Source organism: Oncorhynchus mykiss, unplaced genomic scaffold (genome assembly GCF_013265735.2).
Source record: "Oncorhynchus mykiss isolate Arlee unplaced genomic scaffold, USDA_OmykA_1.1 un_scaffold_714, whole genome shotgun sequence".
NCBI lineage: Eukaryota > Metazoa > Chordata > Actinopteri > Salmoniformes > Salmonidae > Oncorhynchus > Oncorhynchus mykiss.
The window spans coordinates 7,632-31,784 of record NW_023494161.1 but is presented as its reverse complement, the minus strand read 5'-3'; the positions used below and the strand labels follow the sequence as shown (position 1 = coordinate 31,784).

Below are 24,153 nucleotides of genomic sequence, written 5' to 3'. Positions count from 1 at the left end.
TGACCGATCCGTTCCCTCTGCTGACCGAGCCGCTCCCCCTGCTGACCGATCCGTTCCCTCTGCTGACCAATCCGTTCCCTCTGTGGACCGAGCCGTTCCCCCTGCTGACCGATCCGTTCCCTCTGCTGACCGAGCCGCTCCCCCTGCTGACCGATCCGTTCCCTCTGCTGACCGATCCGTTCCCTCTGCTGACCGAGCCGCTCCCCCTGCTGACCGATCCGTTCCCTCTGCTGACCGACCTGTTCCCTCTGCTACCGATCATTTCTCTCTGCTACCGATCCGTTCCCTCTGTGGACCGATCCTTTCCCTCTGCGACCGATCCGTTCCCTCTGCTACCGTTCATTTCTCTCTGCTACCGATCCGTTCCCTCTGTGGACCGATCCTTTCCCTCTGCGACCGATCCGTTCCCTCTGCTACCGATCATTTCTCTCTGCTACCGATCCGTTCCCTCTGTGGACGATCCTTTCCCTCTGCGACCGATCCGTTCCCTCTGCTACCGTTCATTTCTCTCTGCTACCGATCCGTTCCCTCTGTGGACCGATCCTTTCCCTCTGCTGACCGATCCGTTCCCTCTGCTACCGATCATTTCTCTCTGCTACTGATCCGTTCCCTCTGTGGACCGATCCTTTCCCTCTGCGACCGATCCGTTCCCTCTGCTACCGCTCATTTCTCTCTGCTACCGATCCGTTCCCTCTGCGACCGATCAGTTCCCTCTGCTACCGATAATTTCTCTCTGCTACCGATCCGTTCCCTCTGTGGACCGATCCTTTCCCTCTGCGACCGATCCGTTCCCTATGCTACCGTTCATTTCTCTCTGCTACCGATCCGTTCCCTCTGTGGACCGATCCTTTCCCTCTGCTGACCGATCCGTTCCCTCTGCTACCGATCCGTTCCCTCTGCTACCAATCCGTTCCCTCTGCGACCAATCCGTTCCCTATGCGACCGATCCGTTCCCTCTGCTACCGATCCGTTCCCTCTGCTGACCGATCCGTTCCCTCTGCTGACCGATCCGTTCCCTCTGCTGACCGATCCGTTCCCTCTGTGGACCGAGCCGTTCCCCCTGCTGACCGATCCGTTCCCTCTGCTGACCGAGCCGCTCCCCCTGCTGACCGATCCGTTCCCTCTGCTGACCGATCCGTTCCCTCCGCTACCGATCCGTTCCCTCTGCGACCGATCCGTTCCCTATGCGACCGATCCGTTCCCTCTGCTACCGATCCTTTCCCTCTGCTACCGATCCGTTCCCTCTGCTACCGATCCGTTCCCTATGCTACCGATCCGTTCCCTCTGCTGACCGATCCGTTCCCTCTGCTGACCGAGCCGTTCCCCCTGCTGACCGATCCGTTCCCTCTGCTGACCAAACCGTTCCCTCTGTGGACCGAGCTGTTCCCCCTGCTGACCGATCCGTTCCCTCTGCTGACCGAGCCGCTCCCCCTGCTGACCGATCCGTTCCCTCTGCTTACCGATCCGTTCCCTCTGCTGACCGATCCGTTCCCCCTGCTGACCGATCCGTTCCCTCTGCTGACCATTCCGTTCCCTCTGTGGACCGATCCTTTCCCTCTGCGACCGATCCGTTCCCTCTGCTAACGTTCATTTCTCTCTGCTACCGATTCGTTCCCTCTGTGGACCGATCCTTTCCCTCTGCTGACCGATCCTTTCCCTCTGCTACCGATCCGCTCCCTCTCCTACCGATCCGTTCCCTCTGCGACCGATCAGTTCCCTCTGCTACCGATAATTTCTCTCTGCTACCGATCCGTTCCCTCTGTGGACCGATCCTTTCCCTCTGCGACCGATCCGTTCCCTATGCTACCGTTCATTTCTCTCTGCTACCGGTCCGTTCCCTCTGCTGACCGATCCGTTCCCTCTGCTACCGATCCGTTCCCTCTGCTACCGATCCGTTCCCTCTGCTACCGATCCGTTCCCTCTGCTACCGATCCGTTCCCTCTGCTACCGATCCGTTCCCTCTGCGACCAATCCGTTCCCTATGCGACGATCCGTTCCCTCTGCTACCGATCCTTTTCCTCTGCTACCGATCCGTTCCCTCTGCTACCGATCCGTTCCCTCTGCTACCGATCCGTTCCCTCTGCTACCGATCCGTTCCCTCTGCTGACCGATCCGTTCCCTCTGCTGACCGATCCGTTCCCTCTGCTGACCGATCCGTTCCCCCTGCTGACCGATCCGTTCCCTCTGCTGACCGATCCGTTCCCTCTGCTGACCGATCCGTTCCCCTAGCTGCCTGATCAGTTCCCTCTGTGGACCAATCCGTTCCCTCTGTTTGACTGTTCAATATATACCTGCAATACCAGCAACAAGCAGTTTCTGGCCAGATAAAGAGGAATTGATCATCTGAACATCTGGCCACCCAGCAGTCTGGTAATGATATGGACAGATGTAATGATACAAGATACAGCTGATTAGTTCCTGGGTTGGATGATCAATTGTGCCAATATTGTGAATATGGACTATTCAGTTTGCAAAACCACCTCGATCGGTCTGAAAATACAGACAGGTAGATTTTAGTGTACTCAAATCTACTGAAACTAGAGGTTTAGACGAGTTTACGCCCAGTGGAGCTGTCAGGATGGAGCTGTCAGGATGGAGCTGTCAGGATGGAACAATCAGGATGGAACTGTCAGGATGGAACTGTCAGGATGGAACTGTCAGGATGGAACTGTCAGGATGGAACTGTCACGATGGAGCTGTCAGGATGGAGCTGTCAGGATGGAACTGTCAGGATGGAACTGTCAGGATGGAACTGTCAGGATGGAGCTGTCAGGATGGAGCTGTCGGGATGGAGCTGTCAGGATGGAACTGTCAGGATGGAACTGTCACGATGGAGCTGTCAGGATGGAGCTGTCAGGATGGAACTGTCAGGATGGAACTGTCAGGATGGAACTGTCAGGATGGAGCTGTCAGGATGGAACTGTCGGGATGGAGCTGTCAGGATGGAACTGTCAGGATGGAGCTGTCAGGATGGAACTGTCAGGTTGGAGCTGTCAGGATGGAACTGTCGGGATGGAGCTGTCAGGATGGAACTGTCAGGATGGAGCTGTCAGGATGGAACTGTCAGGTTGGAGCTGTCAGGATGGAACTGTCGGGATGGAGCTGTCAGGATGGAACTGTCGGGATGGAGCTGTCAGGATGGAACTGTCAGGTTGGAGCTGTCAGGATGGAGCTGTCAGGATGGAACTGTTAGGATGGAACTGTCAGGATGGAACTGTCAGGATGGAGCTGTCAGGTTGGAACTGTCAGGATGGAACTGTCAGGATGGAGCTGTCAGGTTGGAACTGTCAGGATGGAACTTTCTGTTCTCTCTCTCCTGTGGTTCCGCACAGCTTTTAAATCCCTGCTGTTTCAGTGTGTTTGAGGTAAACAGGAAGAGGGAGACCTTCTCTGTCCGTCTTTCTCCCTCCCTCTATAGTGTTGGGTCGTAGTGAGGTTCTCTCTCTCTCCCTCTATAGTGTTAGGTCGTAGTGAGGTTCTCTCTCCCTCCCTCTATATTGTTGGGTCGTAGTGAGGTTCTCTCTCCCTCCCTCTATAGTGTTGGGTCGTAGTGAGGTTCTCTCTCCCTCCCTCTATAGTGTTGGGTCGTAGTGAGGTTCTCTCTCCCTCCCTCTATAGTGTTGGGTCGTAGTGAGGTTCTCTCTGCCTCCCTCTATAGTGTTGGGTCGTAGTGAGGTTCTCTCTCCCTCCCTCTATAGTGTTGGGTCGTAGTGAGGTTCTCTCTCCCTCCCTCTATAGTGTTGGGTCGTAGTGAGGTTCTCTCTCCCTCCCTCTATAGTGTTGGGTCGTAGTGAGGTTCTCTCTCCCTCCCTCTATAGTGTTGGGTCGTAGTGAGGTTCTCTCTCCCTCCCTCCATAGTGTTGGGTCGTAGTGAGGTTCTCTCTCCCTCCCTCCATAGTGTTGGGTCGTAGTGAGGTTCTCTCTCCCTCCCTCTATAGTGTTGGGTCGTAGTGAGGTTCTCTCTCCCTCCCTCTATAGTGTTGGGTCGTAGTGAGGTTCTCTCTCCCTCCCTCTATAGTGTTGGGTCGTAGTGAGGTTCTCTCTCCCTCCCTCTATAGTGTTGGGTCATAGTGAGGTTCTCTCTCCCTCCCTCCATAGTGTTGGGTCGTAGTGAGGTTCTTTGTTTTATAATCTACATCAGGAAAAATATAGAAATCCACCATGTTTCAACATTTGTTAAAAACTTTATTGAAAGTTCCTCACATTCTGACAACAGCAATCAGCTTAAAGCTTACCCAGAAGTGTGTGTATCTGTCTGTGTGTGTGTGTGTGTGTGTGTGTGTGTGTGTGTGTGTGTGTGTGTGTAGGTGTGTGTGTGTAGGTGTGTGTGTGTGTGTGTATCTGTCTGTGTGTGTGTGTGTGTGTGTGTGTGTGTGTGTGTGTGTGTGTGTGTGTGTGTGTGTGTGTGTGTGTGTGTGTGTGTGTGTGTGTGTGTAGGTGTGTGTGTGTAGGTGTGTGTGTGTGTGTGTGTGTGTCTGTGTGTGTGTGTGTGTGTGTGTGTGTGTGTGTGTGTGTGTGTGTGTGTGTGTGTGTGTGTGTGTGTGTGTGTCTGTGTGTGTGTGTGTGTGTGTGTGTGTTTATTTGATACTGCTGTTGGTGAGGGTTGGGGCTCTACAGAGGCCTTTCCCCCTCACCTCAAACCCCACCCCCCTGTAGGTGGCCACGCCCCTGGAGTCCGTCTGCAGATCAGGAAGGATCTGCTCCCACACCTTCTCTCTGGGGCTCAGCTCCCGGTCTGGCTCCCCTAGGGGACAGGAGGATACATTACATACTATTAACTCTAACCCTGACACACCTTCTCTCTGGGGCTCAGCTCCCGGTCTGGCTCCCCTAGTGGACAGGAGGATACATTACATAGTATGAATGTAGTTACCAGGGTGATAGAAAGATGAATGTAGTTACCAGGGTGATAGAAAGAGGAATGTAGTTACCAGGGTGATAGAAAGAAGACTGTAGTTACCAGGGTGATAGAAAGATGATTGTAGTTACCAGAGTGATATAGAAAGATGAATGTAGTTACCAGGGTGATATAAAGAAGAATGTAGTTGCCGGGGTGATATAGAAAGATGAATGTAGTTACCAGGGTGATATAGAAAAAGGAATATAGTTACCAGGGTGATTGATAGAAAGAAGACTGTAGTTACCAGGGTGATAGAAAGATGATTGTAGTTACCAGAGTGATATAGAAAGATGAATGTAGTTACCAGGGTGATATAAAGAAGAATGTAGTTACCAGGGTGATAGAAACAGGAATGTAGTTACCAGGGTGATAGAAAGAGGACTGTAGTTACCAGGGTGATATAGAAAGAGGAATGTAGTAGGAATGTGTGTATGTGTGTGTGTGTCCGTGTGTGTGTGTGTGTGTGCGTGTGTATGTGCGTGTGTGTGTGCGCGCGTGTGTGTGTGTGTGTGTGTGTGTGTGTGGGTAGTTACCAGGATAATCGTAGAAAGTGACCCTGTCCCCAGGTACAGCGTTAGTGGGCGGCTCCAGAAACTCCACCTGGGCGTCATCATCGTTATCGTTATCATGGGCATTAGGGGCGGAGCCACAGAGAACCATCGCCGTGGAGACCACGCCTTTCACCCGACAGGGACGCACATTGCACAGCAACACCGCCAGACGACCCTGAAGCTACACACACAGGCACACACATCAGAGAGAAAGATACACACTCTCTGAATAATAACAATTTACACACTCTCTGAATAATGACACTTCTAGAGAAAGAACCACACTCTAAATAACAACACTTCACTTCTAGAGAAAGATACACTCTAAATAACAACACTTCTAGAGAAAGATACACTCTCTAAATAATAACCTAGCACTGATTTCACTTTATTTTTGCCAGACACTGACAGCCAGTGAGTGATATGAGAGATGGCGGTGTGTGTGTGTGTGTGTGTGTGTGACAGCGTTTCAGGTCCTGTTCAGCATGGTGGTGTGTGTTGTGTATCTCTGGCCACCCAGAAGCATTGTTAAAAGTCTGTCACTACAGACTGGTGTCTCTGACACATCAAACAGGTGTGTGTGTGTGTGTGTGTGTGTGTGTGTGTGTGTGTGTGTGTGTGTGTACAGTATGGGGTGTCTGAGACAGGAATTATTTTCTGCACAGTGGTCAGCTGTTTGACAACACATAGAGATACTGGTCAGAGTCCCACTTTAAACTACATGACAACACACTGTCTAAAGGAGGCAGAAGGAGACTCACAGAGAAGTGTGTGACCTGTGTGTGTGACCTGTGTGCGTGACCTGTGTGTGTGACCTGTGTGTGTGACCTGTGTGTGTGACCTGTGTGTGTGACCTGTGTGTGTGACCTGTGTGCGTGACCTGTGTGTGTGACCTGTGTGCGTGACCTGTGTGCGTGACCTGTGTGTGTAACCTGTGTGTGTGACCTGTGTGTTTAACCTGTGTGTTTAACCTGTGTGTGTGACCTGTGTGTGTGACCTGTGTGCGTGACCTGTGTGTGTGACCTGTGTGTGTAACCTGTGTGTGTGACCTGTGTGTTTAACCTGTGTGTTTAACCTGTGTGCGTGACCTGTGTGCGTGACCTGTGTGTGTGACCTGTGTGTTTAACCTGTGTGTTTAACCTGTGTGTCTGACCTTTGACCTACCTGTTCCTTAGGTATGTGTCGTAGCGCGCTGACCACCGTGCGGGGGGCGGGCTCTCCCAGATCCACTTCCTGGACATACAGAGCCCCGGCCAATGGGTGGTAGCGGACGCCAACGATCCGACCAATCCGCAGGTCGAGGCGAGACACGTCCATGCGAGGCTCCTCCTCTAACGCAGACTCAGAGTTTGTTCTCTCCCTCCTTCCTGAGAGAGAGACAGAGAAAGAGAGGGAATTGAGAGAGAGAGAGAGAGAGAGAGAGAGAGAAAGAGAGGGAATTGAGAGAGAGAGAGAGAAAGAGAGAGAATTGAGAGAGAGAGAGAGAAAGAGAGAGAGAGAGAGAGAGAGGGAGAGAGGGGCGGGGCCTTCGCCAGGGTTACAATCTGAGCCCTGCACCCTTCAATATTTACATCAACGAATTGGCCACTATCTAGAACAATCCTTAGCCCCTGGTCTCCACAATTCACAGGCTAAATGTCTGCTCTTCGCACCTGGTCTACAGCAGCACCTGGCCTACAGCAGCACCTGGCCTACAGCAGCACCTGGCCTACAGCAGCACCTGGCCTACAGCAGCACCTGGCCTACAGCAGCACCTGGCCTACAGCAGAGCCTGGTCTACAGCAGAGCCTGGTCTACAGCAGCACCTGGCCTACAGCAGCACCTGGCCTACAACAGAGCCTGGTCTACAGCAGCACCTGGCCTACAGCAGAGCCTGGTCTACAGCAGCACCTGGTCTACAGCAGCACCTGGCCTACAGCAGCACCTGGCCTACAGCAGCACCTGGTCTACAGCAGCACCTGGCCTACAGCAGCACCTGGCCTACAGCAGAGCCTGGTCTACAGCAGAGCCTGGTCTACAGCAGCACCTGGCCTACAGCAGCACCTGGCCTACAGCAGCACCTGGCCTACAGCAGCACCTGGCCTACAGCAGAGCCTGGACCTGGTAGAGCAGTACTGCCAGACCTGGGCCCTGGCAGTAAACCCCAAAAATACTAAAATAATGATTTTCCAGAGAAGATCCAGATCTCAGGGAATTAGACCAAAGTTCTCAATTGGTACAAAATATATAGAGTACTGTACACACTACAATTACTGAGGTTTAAATATATAGAGTACTGTACACACTACAATTACTGAGGTTTAAATATATAGAGTACTGTACACACTACAATTACTGAGGTTTAAATATATAGAGTACTGTACACACTACAATTACTGAGGTTTAAATATATAGAGTACTGTACACACTACAATTACTGAGGTTTAAATATATAGAATACTGTACACACTACAATTACTGAGGTTTAAATATATAGAGTACTGAACACACTACAATTACTGAGGTTTAAATATATAGAGTACTGTACACACTACAGTTACTGAGGTTTAAATATATAGAGTACTGTACACACTACAATTACTGAGGTTTAAATATATAGAGTACTGAACACACTACAATTACTGAGGTTTAAATATATAGAATACTGTACACACTACAATTACTGAGGTTTAAATATATAGAGTACTGAACACACTACAATTACTGAGGTTTAAATATATAGAATACTGTACACACTACAATTACTGAGGTTTAAATATATAGAGTACTGAACACACTACAATTACTGAGGTTTAAATATATAGAGTACTTACACACTACAATTACTGAGGTTTAAATATATAGAGTACTGAACACACTACAATTACTGAGGTTTAAATATATAGAGTACTTACACACTACAATTACTGAGGTTTAAATATATAGAGTACTGTACACACTACAATTACTGAGGTTTAAATATATAGAGTACTGTACACACTACAATTACTGAGGTTTATATAAATATATAGAGTACTGTACACACTACAATTACTGAGGTTTAAATATATAGAGTACTGTACACACTACAATTACTGAGGTTTAAATATATAGAGTACTGTACACACTACAATTACTGAGGTTTAAATATATAGAGTACTGTACACACTACAATTACTGAGGTTTAAATATATAGAGTACTGAACACACTACAATTACTGAGGTTTAAATATATAGAGTACTTACACACTACAATTACTGAGGTTTAAATATATAGAGTACTGAACACACTACAATTACTGAGGTTTAAATATATAGAGTACTTACACACTACAATTACTGAGGTTTAAATATATAGAGTACTGTACACACTACAATTACTGAGGTTTAAATATATAGAGTACTGTACACACTACAATTACTGAGGTTTATATAAATATATAGAGTACTGTACACACTACAATTACTGAGGTTTAAATATATAGAGTACTGTACACACTACAATTACTGAGGTTTAAATATATAGAGTACTGTACACACTACAATTACTGAGGTTTAAATATATAGAGTACTGTACACACTACAATTACTGAGGTTTAAATATATAGAGTACTGAACACACTACAATTACTGAGGTTTAAATATATAGAATACTGTACACACTACAATTACTGAGGTTTAAATATATAGAGTACTGAACACACTACAATTACTGAGGTTTAAATATATAGAATACTGTACACACTACAATTACTGAGGTTTAAATATATAGAGTACTGAACACACTACAATTACTGAGGTTTAAATATATAGAGTACTTACACACTACAATTACTGAGGTTTAAATATATAGAGTACTGAACACACTACAATTACTGAGGTTTAAATATATAGAGTACTTACACACTACAATTACTGAGGTTTAAATATATAGAGTACTGTACACACTACAATTACTGAGGTTTAAATATATAGAGTACTGTACACACTACAATTACTGAGGTTTATATAAATATATAGAGTACTGTACACACTACAATTACTGAGGTTTAAATATATAGAGTACTGTACACACTACAATTACTGAGGTTTAAATATATAGAGTACTGTACACACTACAATTACTGAGGTTTAAATATATAGAGTACTGTACACACTACAATTACTGAGGTTTAAATATATAGAGTACTGAACACACTACAATTACTGAGGTTTAAATATATAGAGTACTGTACACACTACAATTACTGAGGTTTAAATATATAGAGTACTGCACACACTACAATTACTGAGGTTTAAATATATAGAGTACTGTACACACTACAGTTACTGAGGTTTAAATATATAGAGTACTGTACACACTACAATTACTGAGGTTTAAATATATAGAGTACTGAACACACTACAATTACTGAGGTTTAAATATATAGAATACTGTACACACTACAATTACTGAGGTTTAAATATATAGAGTACTGAACACACTACAATTACTGAGGTTTAAATATATAGAATACTGTACACACTACAATTACTGAGGTTTAAATATATAGAGTACTGAACACACTACAATTACTGAGGTTTAAATATATAGAGTACTTACACACTACAATTACTGAGGTTTAAATATATAGAGTACTGAACACACTACAATTACTGAGGTTTAAATATATAGAGTACTTACACACTACAATTACTGAGGTTTAAATATATAGAGTACTGTACACACTACAATTACTGAGGTTTAAATATATAGAGTACTGTACACACTACAATTACTGAGGTTTATATAAATATATAGAGTACTGTACACACTACAATTACTGAGGTTTAAATATATAGAGTACTGTACACACTACAATTACTGAGGTTTAAATATATAGAGTACTGTACACACTACAATTACTGAGGTTTAAATATATAGAGTACTGTACACACTACAATTACTGAGGTTTAAATATATAGAGTACTGCACACACTACAATTACTGAGGTTTAAATATATAGAGTACTGTACACACTACAATTACTGAGGTTTAAATATATAGAGTACTGTACACACTACAATTACTGAGGTTTAAATATATAGAGTACTGCACACACTACAATTACTGAGGTTTAAATATAAGCTCAACTGGACACCTTAACGAGGCAGTGAATGAGCTGAGAGAGAAAGCACGCAGGGCATTCTACGCCATTAAAAAACTAATTCAAATTGAAATACCTATTAAAATGTGTCTAAAACTAATTGAATGTGTCATTGAACCAATTGCACTTTATGGCAGCGAGGTGTGGGGTCCACTTGCAAAACAAGATTTCATCAAATGAGACAAAAACACCCCATTGAAACCCTGCATGCAGAGTTCTGTAAGATTCTCCTACATGTCCAGAGGAAAACTACAAACAATGCATGCAAACTATTTGGTTACTGATCATGGCCAAATAGATAGAGTTAGAGTTCAGATAGAGTTCAGTGTGTCAAATCGCAGGGCCTGTTGTCCGGACCTCTGGCAGTCTCTATGGGGGTGCCACAGGGTTCAGTTCTCGGGCCGACTCTTTTCTCTGTATACATCAATGATGTCGCTCTTGCTGCTGGTGATTCTCTGATCCACCTTCTACGCAGACGACACCATTCTGTATACTTCTGGCCCTTCTTTGGACACTGTGTTAACAAACCTCCAGACGAGCTTCAACGCCATACAACCCTCCTTCCGTAGCCTTAGCTTTCCTAACTGCCTGTGTATATTGGTTTCTAACTTCCCTGAAAAGTTGCATATCACGGGGGCTGTTCGATGCTAATGCAGAACGCCACAGGATGTTTTTGTGCTGGTCAAGGACAGACAGGTCTGGAGTGAACCAAGGGCTATATCTGTTCTTAGTTCTACATTTTTTTGAACGGGGCATGCTTATATATTAAGATGGTGAGGAAAGCACTTTTAAAGAATAACCAAGCATCCTCTACTACTGACGGAATGAGGTCAATATCCTTCCAGGATACCCGGGCCAGGTCGATTAGAAAGACCTGCTCGCTGAGGTGTTTCAGGGAGCGTTTGACAGTGATGAGGGGTGGTCGTTTGACCGCAGACCCATTACGGATGCAGGCAATGAGGCAGTGATCGCTGAGATCTTGGTTGAAGACAGCAGAAAACAACATCTGTCACTCCAGTGTTCGTTTGCTTTATTGTAATGACTTCACCACTATGGCCTATTTATTGCCTTACCTCCTTACTTCATTTGCACAGATTTTCTATTGTGTTATTGACTGTACGTTTGTTTATTCCATGTGTAACTCTGTGTTGTTGTTTTTTGTCACACTGCTTTGTTTTATCTTGGTTTCAGTTGTAAATGAGAACTTGTTCTCAACTGGCCGACCTGGTTAAATAAAGGGGAAATACAAATAAAACAGGCTCAGTGAGCACAGCCTTGCCATTGAGATGAAAACCTGGCTCCCTGTAGAGGAAAGGCTGTGCAACCACTGTACCACAGCAGAACCCGAGACGGAGCTGCATTTCCTGACAAAATGTCAAAAATATAAAACAATTAGAGAATGTCATTTTCCCAAATTTGAAACCCTTATTCAAGATTTCAAAGACCTCTCTGATGAGGATAGTCTACCTGTCCTGTTGGGGGAGGACGCAGAGAGCTGTGGGTTGGCAGCGCACTACTACAGGCTGCCTGCCATAAGATGAGGGACCGTGTCTGACAGACCAACCAACCTGCCCTTTATTATTGCTGTTGTCCCATTGACAATATTGATTATTATTATATTAATTATGTTAATATTGTAAATCTCCAAAGTAAGCTTTGGCAATATGTATATTGATATGTCATGCCAATAAAGCAAATTGAATTGAGAGAGACAGAGAGAGAGACAGAGAGAGAGAGAGAGACAGAGAGAGAAAGAGAGAGAGAGAGAGAGAGAGAGACAGAGAGAGAAAGAGAGAGAGAGAGAGAGAGAGAGACAGAGAGAGAGAGAGAGAGAGAGACAGAGACAGAGACGGAGAGAGACAGAGAGAGAGACAGAGAGAAAGACAGAGAGAGAGAGAGAGAGAGAGAGACAGAGACAGAGACGGAGAGAGACAGAAAGAGAGACAGAGAGAAAGACAGAGAGAGAGAGAGAGAGAGAGAGAGAGACAGAGAGAGAGAGAGAGAGAGAGAGAGAGAGAGAGAGAGAGGGGGGGAGAGGGGGAGAGGGAGAGAGAGGGCGAGGGGGAGAGAGAGAGAGAGAGAGAGAGAGGGAGAGATTGTAACAGACAACCTCAACTCTCAGTCTCGCTACCAGTATCCCCTCCAGCATTCCCATCACATCCACAGACCCCTGTCCCCGAATGCTGTTCTTTTGGGTCTTCCATATCGCTAATTTTGCTGCCCCTAACACAAAATTAAGCAACACAAGTACACCCTATTGACTAAACCTGGACTTTCGCCCAAATATAAACATTTGGGAAGAGAAAACCTCTCCCAATGTTGAGAACCAATCAGTGATCAGTTCAATCATCCCGACCAACCTGGGACACAGTAAATACAGATGTGCCAGAGTTTCAGACTCTGAAACTCCTTCAACACAGAATGGACACCCCTCCCCAACAGTAGGATCCAGGTGTACCAGATACATATTGGACACCCCTCACCAACAGGAGGATCCAGGTGTACCAGATGCAGAATGGACACCCCTCCCCAACAGGAGGGTCCAGGTGTACCAGATGCAGAATGGACACCCCTCCCCAACAGGAGGGTCCAGGTGTACCAGATGCAGAATGGACACCCCTCCCCAACAGGAGGAACCAGGTGTAGCAGATATCCTCCATTGTAGGTCAGCTGTTTTAAATAGGCAGTTTGTTTAATGATCGCCAACAGCCTTTTGGGGAGGCAGCTGGACCAAACACACCCGCCCACCTCATCGATTTTACCCCTTCCAAGGAAGAAGCACGGGACACTTTTACACATTATGTACATGTCCTTCTTACCCACCGCCTTGAACTCCCCCACCTCCTTGAACTCCCCCACCGCCTTGAACTCCCCCATCTCCTTGAACTCCCCCACCTCCTTGAACTCCCCCACCGCCTTGAACTCCCCCACCTCCTTGAACTCCCCCAGCTCCTTGAACTCCCCCACCTCCTTGATCTCCCCCAGCTCCTTGAACTCCCCCACCTCCTTGAACTCCCCCAGCTCCTTGAACTCCCCCACCTCCTTCAACTCCCCCAGCTCCTTGAACTACCCCAGCTCCTTGAACTCCCCCACCTCCTTGAACTCCCCCAGCTCCTTGAACTCCCCCAGCTCCTTGAACTCCCCCAGCTCCTTGAACTCCCCCACCGCCTTGAACTCCCCCAGCTCCTTGAACTCCCCCAGTTCCTTGAACTCCCCCACCTCCTTGAACTCCCCCATCTCCTTGAACTCCCCCAGCTACTTGAACTCCCCCACCTCCTTGAACTCCCCCACCTCCTTGAACTCCCCCACCTCCGGGGTATGGAAGGAAAGCAGCATCCCCACGTCCTCCTCTAATGCCCCCACCGCAGCACTAACATTCAGCACAGGGAACACATCATCCAGACCCTCCGTCCACCAATCAGAGTTGGAAGTATCAGTCACATACTGCAGATGAAGTACTGGCAAGGAGTCACAGACCTCAGTTACGACATTCCTCAGTAGGCGAGATGATCGGATCCCTGTTGTTTCTCCCAGCTCCTCCAATGATCTGCTCCTGCTCCGCATCAGATGACCCAGCTTGGTACACCCCACACCTAACAGGCATGAACGTAGGCTGGCTGAACCCAGAGCACGGGATTGGATGGCAGTGTTGAAAAAAAGAGGCTCTTCAAAAAGCCACATCCCTGGTGGCGTGCCGGGCCTAATGCATAACAGACTCATAGAATGGAGTCAGAAGCCCCCCTGGTAACCATGGAGTGGACCCTATCTGAATCCCCTGGTAACCATGGAGCGGACCCTATCTGAATCCCCTGGTAACCATGGAGCGGACCTCGCCTACCCACAGAGATTCACTCTTTCCCCAGTTGGCTCTACCTGAGGAGGGCCCCTCATACACCTTTAGAGCGTTTGACAGAACCTTAACATCCTCCTATAATAAAAACTGTCACGTCATTTGCATAAAAATACTTCCTGTGTGTTCAGTCAGTTATGGACAGATCCTCTTTATTAGCTACAGATATTATGAGCACTGCTGCCTATTGGACGTGTGTGTGTGTGTGTGCATGCTTTGTGTACAGTGTGTGTGTCTCTCTCCCTGCTAGCCACACATCATCTTCTTCATGGTCAAATTGGTGAGTTGGTCCTAGGTTGAGTTCATGTTGCCAGAAGGTTGTCGTTGTCTAGCAGCTGTAATGTTACTGTGTCTAACTGAAACAAGGAAGTCCCTAGATTTTGCTCGCCTGAAGTAGAGTATCTCATGATAAGCTGTAGACCACAATATTTGCCAAGAGAGTTTTCATCTATACTTTTCGTGGCTGTTTATTTACCACCACAGACAGATGCTGGCACTAAGACCGCACTCAGTCAGCTGTATAAGGAAATAAGCAAACAGGAAACCACTCACCCAGAGGCGGCGCTCCTAGTGGCCGGAGACTTTAATGCAGGGAAACTTAAATCAGTTCTACCAAATATCTATCAACAAGTTAAATGTGCAACCAGAGGAAGAAAAAAAAACCTCTAGACCATCTTTACTCCACACACAAAGACCCGTACAAAGCTCTACCTCGCCCTCCATTTGGTCTAATCTGACCATAATTCCATCCTCCTGATTCCTGCTAAAGCAGGAAGTACCAGTGACTCGCTCAATACAGAAGTGGTCAGATGACGCGGATGCCAAAGCTACAGGATTGTTTTTCTAGCACAGTCTGGAATATGTTCCGGGATTCATCCAATTGCATTGAGGAGTAAACCCCATCAGTCACTGGCTTCATCAATAAGTGCAGTGACTGTACGTACATACCACAACCAGAAACCATGGATTACAGGTAACATCCGCACTGAGATAAAAGGGTAGAGCTGCCGCTTTCAAGGAGCGGGACTCTATCCCAGAAGCTTATAAGAAATCCCGCTACGCCCTCAGACGAACCATCAGACAAGCAAAGTGTCAATACTGGGCTAAGAGGAGTCAGTTTGTCTGTCTCAGTGACTTCTAGAGAAGACATCTATCTCCACCACCCTCTCTACAGCCCTCTCCACCTCCCTCTCTACCATCCCTCTCCACCGCCCTCTCCACCTCCCTAACCACCTCCCTCACCACCTCCCTCTCTACCGCCTTCTCTACCATCACTCTCCACCTCCCTCACCACCTCCCTCTCTACCGCCTTCTCTACCACCCTCTCCACCTCCCTCTCCACCGCCCTCTCTACCACCCTCTCCACCTCCCTCTCCACCTCCCTCTCCACCTCCCTCTCCACCGCCCTCTCCACCACCCCTCTCCACCGCCCTCTCCACCGTCCCTCTCCACCGTCCCTCTCCACCACCCTCTCCACCTCCCTCTCCACCGCCCCTCTCCACTGCCCCTCTCCACCACCCTCTCCACCTTCCCTCTCTGCAGCCCTCTCCACCTCCCTCTCCACCTCCCTCTCCACCTTCTCTCTCTACAGCCCTCTCCACCTCCCTCTCCCTCTCCACCTTCCCTCTCTACAGCCCTCTCCACCTCCCTCTCCACCACCCTCTCCACCGCCCTCTCCACCGCCCTCTCCACCTCCCTCTCCACCTCCCTCTCCACCTCCCTCTCCACCTTCTCTCTCTACAGCCCTCTCCACCTCCCTCTACCTCTCCACCTTCCCTCTCTACAGCCCTCTCCACCGCCCTCTCTACCACCCTCTCTACAGTTACTTGTCTGTAATCTTCAGTATAGAGTCCTAGCTGCATTAAATCTAATCAAAAATATTCATCTGGTCTTCTCTAGAAGTCACTGTGCAGACAAATGGACTCCTAACTACTGATTGTCTGTCTCAGTTAGCAAAGTGTTAATTTGTTGATTTTGTCTTCTCTTTTACATTGATTGACATTAAACCATTGCATTGGTCACAGTTGTCTATCTGTGTGTGTTTGTCAGTGTGTGTGTGTGTTTGTCAGTGTGTGTGTGTGTGTGTGTGTGTGTGTGTGTGTGTGTGTGTGTGTGGGGGGGGGGTATTACTCACCCTTCCTCTCTCCTCTCCTCCTCCTCCCATCTCTTTCCCTGACGGGGCCAGGTTTGGGGTTGGGGCCTGGGGCATAGAGGGCAGCTGTGGACCCCGGGGCAGTCAGTTTGGAGGCGGCTGCTGCTTTGGCTGGAAACACACAGATAATTGAGGGTATAAAGCAATCAATCAGTCAGCCAGCCAGTCAGTAAGCCAGTCAGTTAACCAGTCAGTTAGTTGACCAGTCAGTAAGTCAGCCAGCCAGTCAGTAAGTCACCCAGTCAATCAGTCAGTCAGCCAGCCAGTCAGTAAGTCACCCAGTCAATCAGTCAGTCAGTAAGCCAGTCAGTAAGCCAGTCAGTTAACCAGTCAGTTACTTAACCAGTCAGCTAACCAGTCAGTCAGTTAACCAGTCAGTTAACCAGTTAGTCAGTTAACCAGTGTTGAAGGATTTTTATCAATAATGACTAAATAATGTAATGTATACATTTGTATACATTTGGTGTAGAGTTCAAACTAACAGAGTTATATGCTGTCTGTTAAAGAATATGTTGGTACATAGGCCAAGAGGAAGGGTCAACAGACAACTCGTGACCTGGTCAGCCAGCCAGTCAGTTAACCAGTCAGCCAGCCAGTCAGTTAACCAGTCAGTCAGCCAGTCAGTTAACCAGTCAGCCAGTCAGTTAACCAGTGAGCTAGTCAGTCAGTTAACCAGTCAGCCAGTCAGTTAACTAGTCAGCCAGCCAGTCAGTTAACCAGTCAGCCAGCCAGTCAGTGAACCAGTCAGTTAACCAGTCAGTTAACCAGTCAGTTAACCAGTCAGCCAGTCAGTTAACTAGTCAGCCAGCCAGTCAGTTAACTAGTCAGCCAGCCAGTCAGTTAACCAGTCAGTTAACTAGTCAGCCAGCCAGTCAGTTAACCAGTCAGCCAGCCAGTCAGTTAACCAGTCAGTTAACTAGTCAGCCAGCCAGTCAGTTAACCAGTCAGCCAGCCAGTCAGTTAACTAGTCAGCCAGCCAGTCAGTTAACCAGTCAGCCAGCCAGTCAGTTAACCAGTCAGTTAACCAGTCAGCCAGTCAGTACCTTTCTTCTTCTGTTGTTTCTCAGTGAGTAGAATCTTCAGGTCAGAGATGTCTTTCTTTAGCTTAGCGTTCTCAACCAACAGCTTCTTCTCTTCTCTCACCGTTTTCTGCAAGACTACAGAGGTAATACTTATTAACATGTTATAAACACTTATTAACATGTTATAAACACTTAATGACATTTCATAAATTATTTATTAATGCTTTACAAATGGCAAAGCCCAGGCATCGTTAGAGAGAGAGAGAGAGAGAAACAGAACGAGAGGCAGAGAGAAAAAAAAGAGAATGAGAGAGAAAGAGAGAGAGAGAGAGACAGAGAGAGAGAGAGACAGACAGAGAGAGAGAGAGACAGACAGACAGAGAGAGGGAGAGAGAGAGAAAGAAAGACAGAGAAAGAGGTAGACAGAGAGAGAAAGAGAGAGAGAGAGAGAGAGAGAGAGAGAGAGAGAGAGAGAGAGAGAGCAATAGACAGAGAGAAACAGACAGAGGCAGACAGAGAGAGAGAGAGAGAGAGAGGGAGAGAGGGAGACAGAGACAGAGACAGAGAGAGAGGGAGAGAGGGAGACAGAGAGACAGAGACAGAGACAGAGAGAGAGGGAGAGAGGGAGACAGAGAGACAGAGAGAGAGAGACAGAGAGCCAGACAGAGAGAGAGAGAGAGACAGGCAGAGAGAGAGACAGACAGAGAGAGACAGAGAGAGAGACAGACAGACAGAGAGAGACAGAGAGAGAGAGAGAGAGAGAGAGAGAGAGAGAGAGAGAGAGGGAGAGAGAGAGAAAGACAGAGAAAGAGGTAGACAGAGAGAGAAAGAGAGAGAGAGAGAGAGAGAGAGAGAGAGAGAGAGCAATAGACAGAGAGAAACAGACAGAGGCAGACAGAGAGAGAGAGAGAGAGAGAGGGAGAGAGGGAGACAGAGACAGAGACAGAGGGAGAGAGGGAGACAGAGAGACAGAGAGAGAGAGACAGAGAGCGAGAGACAGAGAGAAAGAGACAGAGAGCGAGAGAGAGAGACAGACAGTGTTTTCTTACGTTCCTTGTCCTTCAGCAGCAGGACCTGTGTTTTGAAATACTCCATGATCATTTCACTCTCCTTAGGGTCCAGCTTCCCCAGAGCTGTCAGACCTGGTGTACTACTGGGGGAGAAACAAAGCTCAGTAATCACTATTGCATCAAATTGTCTCAATCAATCAAATAATCCCATTTTTAGTCACAAACACATATACAGCTGTTATTGCGGGTGTAGCGAAATCCTAGCTCCAAAAGTGCAGTAATATCTAACAATACACATAGATCTAAAAGTTAAATAAAGGAATACAGAAATACAGAAATATTAGGGCGAAGTCCGGAGCATAAATCCAATATATAGATATAGTACCAGTCAAAAGTTTGGACACACCTACCAATTCAAGGGTTGTTCTTTATTTTTGACTATTTTATACATCACAACTATGAAATAACACATATGGAATCATGAAGTAACCAAAAAAAGTGTTAAACAAATCAAAATATATTTTCTATTTTAGATTCTTCAAAGTAGCCACCCTTTGCCTTGATGACAGCATGACACACTCTTGGCATTCTCTCAACCAGCTTCATGAGGTAGTCACCTGGAATGCTTTTCCAACAGTCTTGAAGGAGTTCCCACACATGCTGAGCACTTGTTGGCTGCTTTTCCTTCACTCTGCAGTCCAGCTCATCCCAAAACATTGAGGTCGGGTGATTGTGGAGGTCATCTGATGCAGCACTCCAGGTGTTATGGGTAATTGTCCTGTTGAAAAACAAATTATAGTCCCACAAAGTGCAGATCAGACGCGATGGCGTATCGCTGCACAATGCTGTGGTAGCCATGCTGGTTAAGAAGTGTTCCTTGAATTCTAAATCACTGAAAATGTCACCAGCAAAGCACCCCCAAACCATCACACCTCCTCCTCCTCCATGCTTCATGTTGGAAACAACACATGCAGAGATCATCCGTTCACCTACTCAGTCTCTCACAAAGACACGGCGGTTGGAACCAAAGATCTCACATTTGGACTCATCAGAACCAAAGGGCAGATTTCCACCTGTCTAATGTCCATTGTTCGTGTTTCTCGGCCCAAGCAAGTCTCTTCTTATTGTTGGTGTCCTTTAGTAGTGGTTTCTTTGCAGCAATTTGACCATGGAGGCCTGATTCATGCAGTCTCCTCTGAACAGTTGATGTTGAGATGTGTCTGTTACTTGAAATCTGTGAAGCATTTATTTGGGCTGCAATTTTAAAGGCTGGTAACTCTAATGAACTTATCCTCTGCAGCGGAGGTAACTCTGGGTCTTCCTTTCCTGTGGCGGTCCTCATGAGAGACAGTTTCATCATAGCGCTTGATGGTTTTTGTGACTGCACCTGAAGAAACTTTCAAAGTTCTTGAAATTTTCCGGATTGACTGACCTTCATGTCTTACTGTAATGATGGATTGTCGTTTCTCTTTGCTTATTTGAGCTGTTCTTGCCATAATATGGACTTGGACTTTTACCAAATAGGTCTGTCTTCCGTATACCACCTCTACCTTGTCACAACACAGGTGATTGGCTCAAACACATTAAGAAGGAAATAAATTCCACAAATTAACTTAATCCAGGTGACTACCAAGCTAGTTGAGAGAATGCCAAGAGTGTGCAAAGCTGTCATCAAGACAAAGGGTGGATATTTTGAAAAACAATATTTAAATATATTTAGATTTGTTTAACACTATTTTGGTTACTACATGATTCCATATGTTTTATTTCATAGATCTGATGTCTTCACTATTATTCTACAATGTAGAAAATACTACAATATATTTTTTAAATATGTTATAGACAGTATTCGGATAGAATATGTAGTATATCTGTAGAATACGTAGGATAGAATAGTATATGTACAGCAATAGTTGAATAGGACGGACTTGACTAGAATACAGTATATCCATGAGAAGTCAGTAAAACAGTATGTAAACATTACTAAAGTGACCAGTGTTCCATCTCTATGTAAACATTATTAAAGTGACCCGTGTTCCATCTCTATGTAAACATTATTAAAGTAACCAGTGTTCCATCTCTATGTAAACATTATTAAAGTGACCCGTGTTCCATCTCTATGTAAACATTATTAAAGTGAACCGTGTTCCATCTCTATGTAAACATTATTAATGTGACCAGTGTTCCATCTCTATGTAAACATTACTAAAGTGACCCGTGTTCCATCTCTATGTAAACATTATTAAAGTGACCAGTGTTCCATCTCTATGTAAACATTATTAAAGTGACCAGTGTTCCATCACTATGTAAACATTATTAAAGTGACCCGTGTTCCATCTCTATGTAAACATTATTAAAGTGACCAGTGTTCCATTACTAAAGTGACCAGTGTTCCATCTCTATGTAAACATTATTAAAGTGACCAGTGTTCCATCTCTATGTAAACATTATTAAAGTAACCAGTGTTCCATCTCTATGTAAACATTATTAAAGTGACCAGTGTTCCATCTCTATGTAAACATTATTAAAGTGACCAGTGTTCCATCTCTATGTAAACATTATTAAAGTGACCAGTGTTCCATCTCTATGTAAACATTATTAAAGTGACCCGTGTTCCATCTCTATGTAAACATTATTAAAGTGACCCGTGTTCCATCTCTATGTAAACATTATTAAAGTGACCAGTGTTCCATTACTAAAGTGACCAGTGTTCCATCTCTATGTAAACATTATTAAAGTGACCAGTGTTCCATCTCTATGTAAACATTATTAAAGTAACCAGTGTTCCATCTCTATGTAAACATTATTAAAGTGACCAGTGTTCCATCTCTATGTAAACATTATTAAAGTGACCAGTGTTCCATCTCTATGTAAACATTATTAAAGTGACCAGTGTTCCATCTCTATGTAAACATTATTAAAGTGACCAGTGTTCCATCTCTATGTGCAACAGCCTCAAAGGTGGTGCAGGCTTGTAACCGAGTAACCGGGTGGTGACAGTGACTAAGTTCAGGGCAGGATACTGAGTGGAGGCCCAGCTAGTGATGGCTATTTAACAGTCTGATGGCCATGAGATAGAAGCTGTTTTTCAGTCTCTCGGTCACAGCTTAAATGCACCTGTACTGACGCCTTCTGGATGATAGCGGGGTGAACAGGCAGGGGCTCGGGTGGTTGATGTCCCTGATGATCTTTTTGGCCTTCCTGTGACATCGGGTGGTGTAGGTGTCCTGGAGGGCAGGTAGACTGCCCTCTGTGATGCGTTGGGCAGACCTCACTACCCTCTGGAGAGCCCTGCAGTTGTGGACGGTGCAGTTGCCGTACCAGGCGGTGATGCAGCCTGACAGGATGCTCTCAATGGTGCATCTGTAAAAGTTTGTGAAGGTTTTAGGGGCCAAGCCAAATTTCTTCAGCCTCCTGAGGTTGAAGAGGCGTTGATGCATCTTCTTCACCACGCTGTCTGTGTGGGTGGACCATTTCAGTTTGTCCGTGATGTGGACGCCGAGGAACTTGAAGCTCTTCACCTTCTCCACTGTGGCCCTGTCGATGTGAATAGGGCCGTGCTCCCTCTTCTGTTTCCCTGAAGTCCACGATCTGCTCCTTCATTTTGTTGATGTTGAGGGAGAGGTTACTTTCCTGGCACCACTCTGCCAGGGCCCTCACCTCCTCCATGTAGGCCGTCTCATCATTGTTGGTAATCAGGCCTACCACTGTTGGGTCGTCTTCAAACTTGATGATTGAGTTGGAGGCGTGTGTGGCCAGGCAGTCATGGGTGAACAGGGAGTACAGGAGGGGGCTGAGCACGCACCCTTGTGGGGCCTCTGTGTTGAGGATCAGAGTAGTGTTTCCTACCTTTGGGGGCGGCCCGTCAGGAAGTCCAGGACTCCTGTTGCACAGGGCCCCGAGTCTAATGATGAGCTTGGAGGGTACTATGGCGTTAAATGCTGAGCTATAGTCAATGAACAGCATTCTCAGTTAGGTATTCCTCTTGTCCAGATGGGTTAGGGCAGTGTGCAGTGTGGTTGCGATTGCGTCGTCTGTGGACCTATTGGGGCGGTAAACAAATTGGAGTGGGTCTAAGGTGACAGGTAGGGGGGAGGTGATATGGTCCTTGACTAGTCTCTCAAAGCACTTCATGATGACAGAAGTGAGTGCTATGAGTGATAGTCAGTTAGTTCAGTTACCTTGGTTTCTTGGGTACAAGAACTTGACGCAAGTCGGGACCGCAGACTGTGTTAGGGATTGATTATGTCTGTAAACACTCCAGCCAGCTGGTCTGTGTATGCCTCTGAGGACAAGGCTTGGCGTGCTGTCTGGGCCGGCAGCCTTGCCAGGGATAACATGGTTAAATGTCTTACACACATCGACCATGGAGAACGAGAGCAGCATCGGTGACACTGTGTTATCCTCAAAGCGGGCGAAGATGGTGTTTAGCTTGTCTGAGAGCAATGTCAGTGGTAATCAAATGGCTACCCAGACTACTTGCATTGTCGTCGTCCCCCCCACCCCCCCCCCCATCCCTCTGTTCATTATCTACACACAGTCATTTTAATAACTCTACCTACATGTACATATTAAATCAACTAACCGGTGCCCCCGCACATTGCCTCTGTACCGGTACCCCCTGTATATAGCCTCCACATTGCCTCTGTACCAGTACCCCCTGTATATAGCCTCCACATTGACTCTGTACCGGTACCCCCTGTATATAGCCTCCACATTGACTCTGTACTGGTACCCCCTGTATATAGCCTCCACATTGACTCTGTACCGGTACCCCCTGTATATAGCCTCCACATTGACTCTGTACCGGTACCCCCTGTATATAGACTCCACATTGACTCTGTACCAGTACCCCCTGTATATAGCCTCCACATTGACTCTGTACCGGTACCCCCTGTATATAGCCTCCACATTGACTCTGTACCGGTACTCCCTGTATATAGCCTCCACATTGACTCTGTACCGGTACCCCCTGTATATAGCCTCCACATTGTCTCTGTACCGGTACCCCCTGTATATAGCCTCCACATTGTCTCTGTACCGGTACCCCCTGTATATAGCCTCCACATTGCCTCTGTACCGGTACCCTCTGTATATAGCCTCCACATTGACTCTGTACCGGTACCCCCTGTATATAGCCTCCACATTGTCTCTGTACGGTACCCCCTGTATATAGCCTCCACATTGCCTCTGTACCGGTACCCTCTGTATATAGCCTCCACATTGACTCTGTACCGGTACACCCTGTATATAGCCTCCACATTGACTCTGTACCAGTACCCCCTGTATATAGCCTCCACATTGACTCTGTACCGGTACCCCCTGTATATAGCCTCCACATTGCCTCTGTACCGGTACCCTCTGTATGTAGCCTCCACATTGCCTCTGTACCGGTACCCCCCTGTATGTAGCCTCCACATTGCCTCTGTACCGGTACCCCCTGTATATAACCTCCACATTGACTCTGTACCGGTACCCCCTGTATATAGCCTCCACATTGACTCTGTACCGGTACCCCCTGTATATAGCCTCCACATTGACT

The 24,153-nt window shown here is 46.6% G+C and overlaps 1 protein-coding gene across 1 annotated transcript; it reads right to left on the bottom strand.

The window, feature by feature from the left end:
• Positions 1 to 4,464: 4,464 nt before the first annotated feature.
• Positions 4,465 to 18,778, bottom strand: LOC118962093 (aminoacyl tRNA synthase complex-interacting multifunctional protein 1-like). Its single transcript, XM_036974593.1, has 6 exons — positions 18,651 to 18,778; positions 17,623 to 17,736; positions 16,562 to 16,690; positions 6,616 to 6,818; positions 5,434 to 5,632; positions 4,465 to 4,744 (listed from the first exon to the last, which is right to left on the bottom strand). The coding sequence occupies exons 1-6, from the start codon at positions 18,700 to 18,702 to the stop codon at positions 4,578 to 4,580; spliced, it is 864 nt and encodes a 287-aa protein (XP_036830488.1). The 5' UTR covers positions 18,703 to 18,778; the 3' UTR covers positions 4,465 to 4,577.
• Positions 18,779 to 24,153: the final 5,375 nt, after the last annotated feature.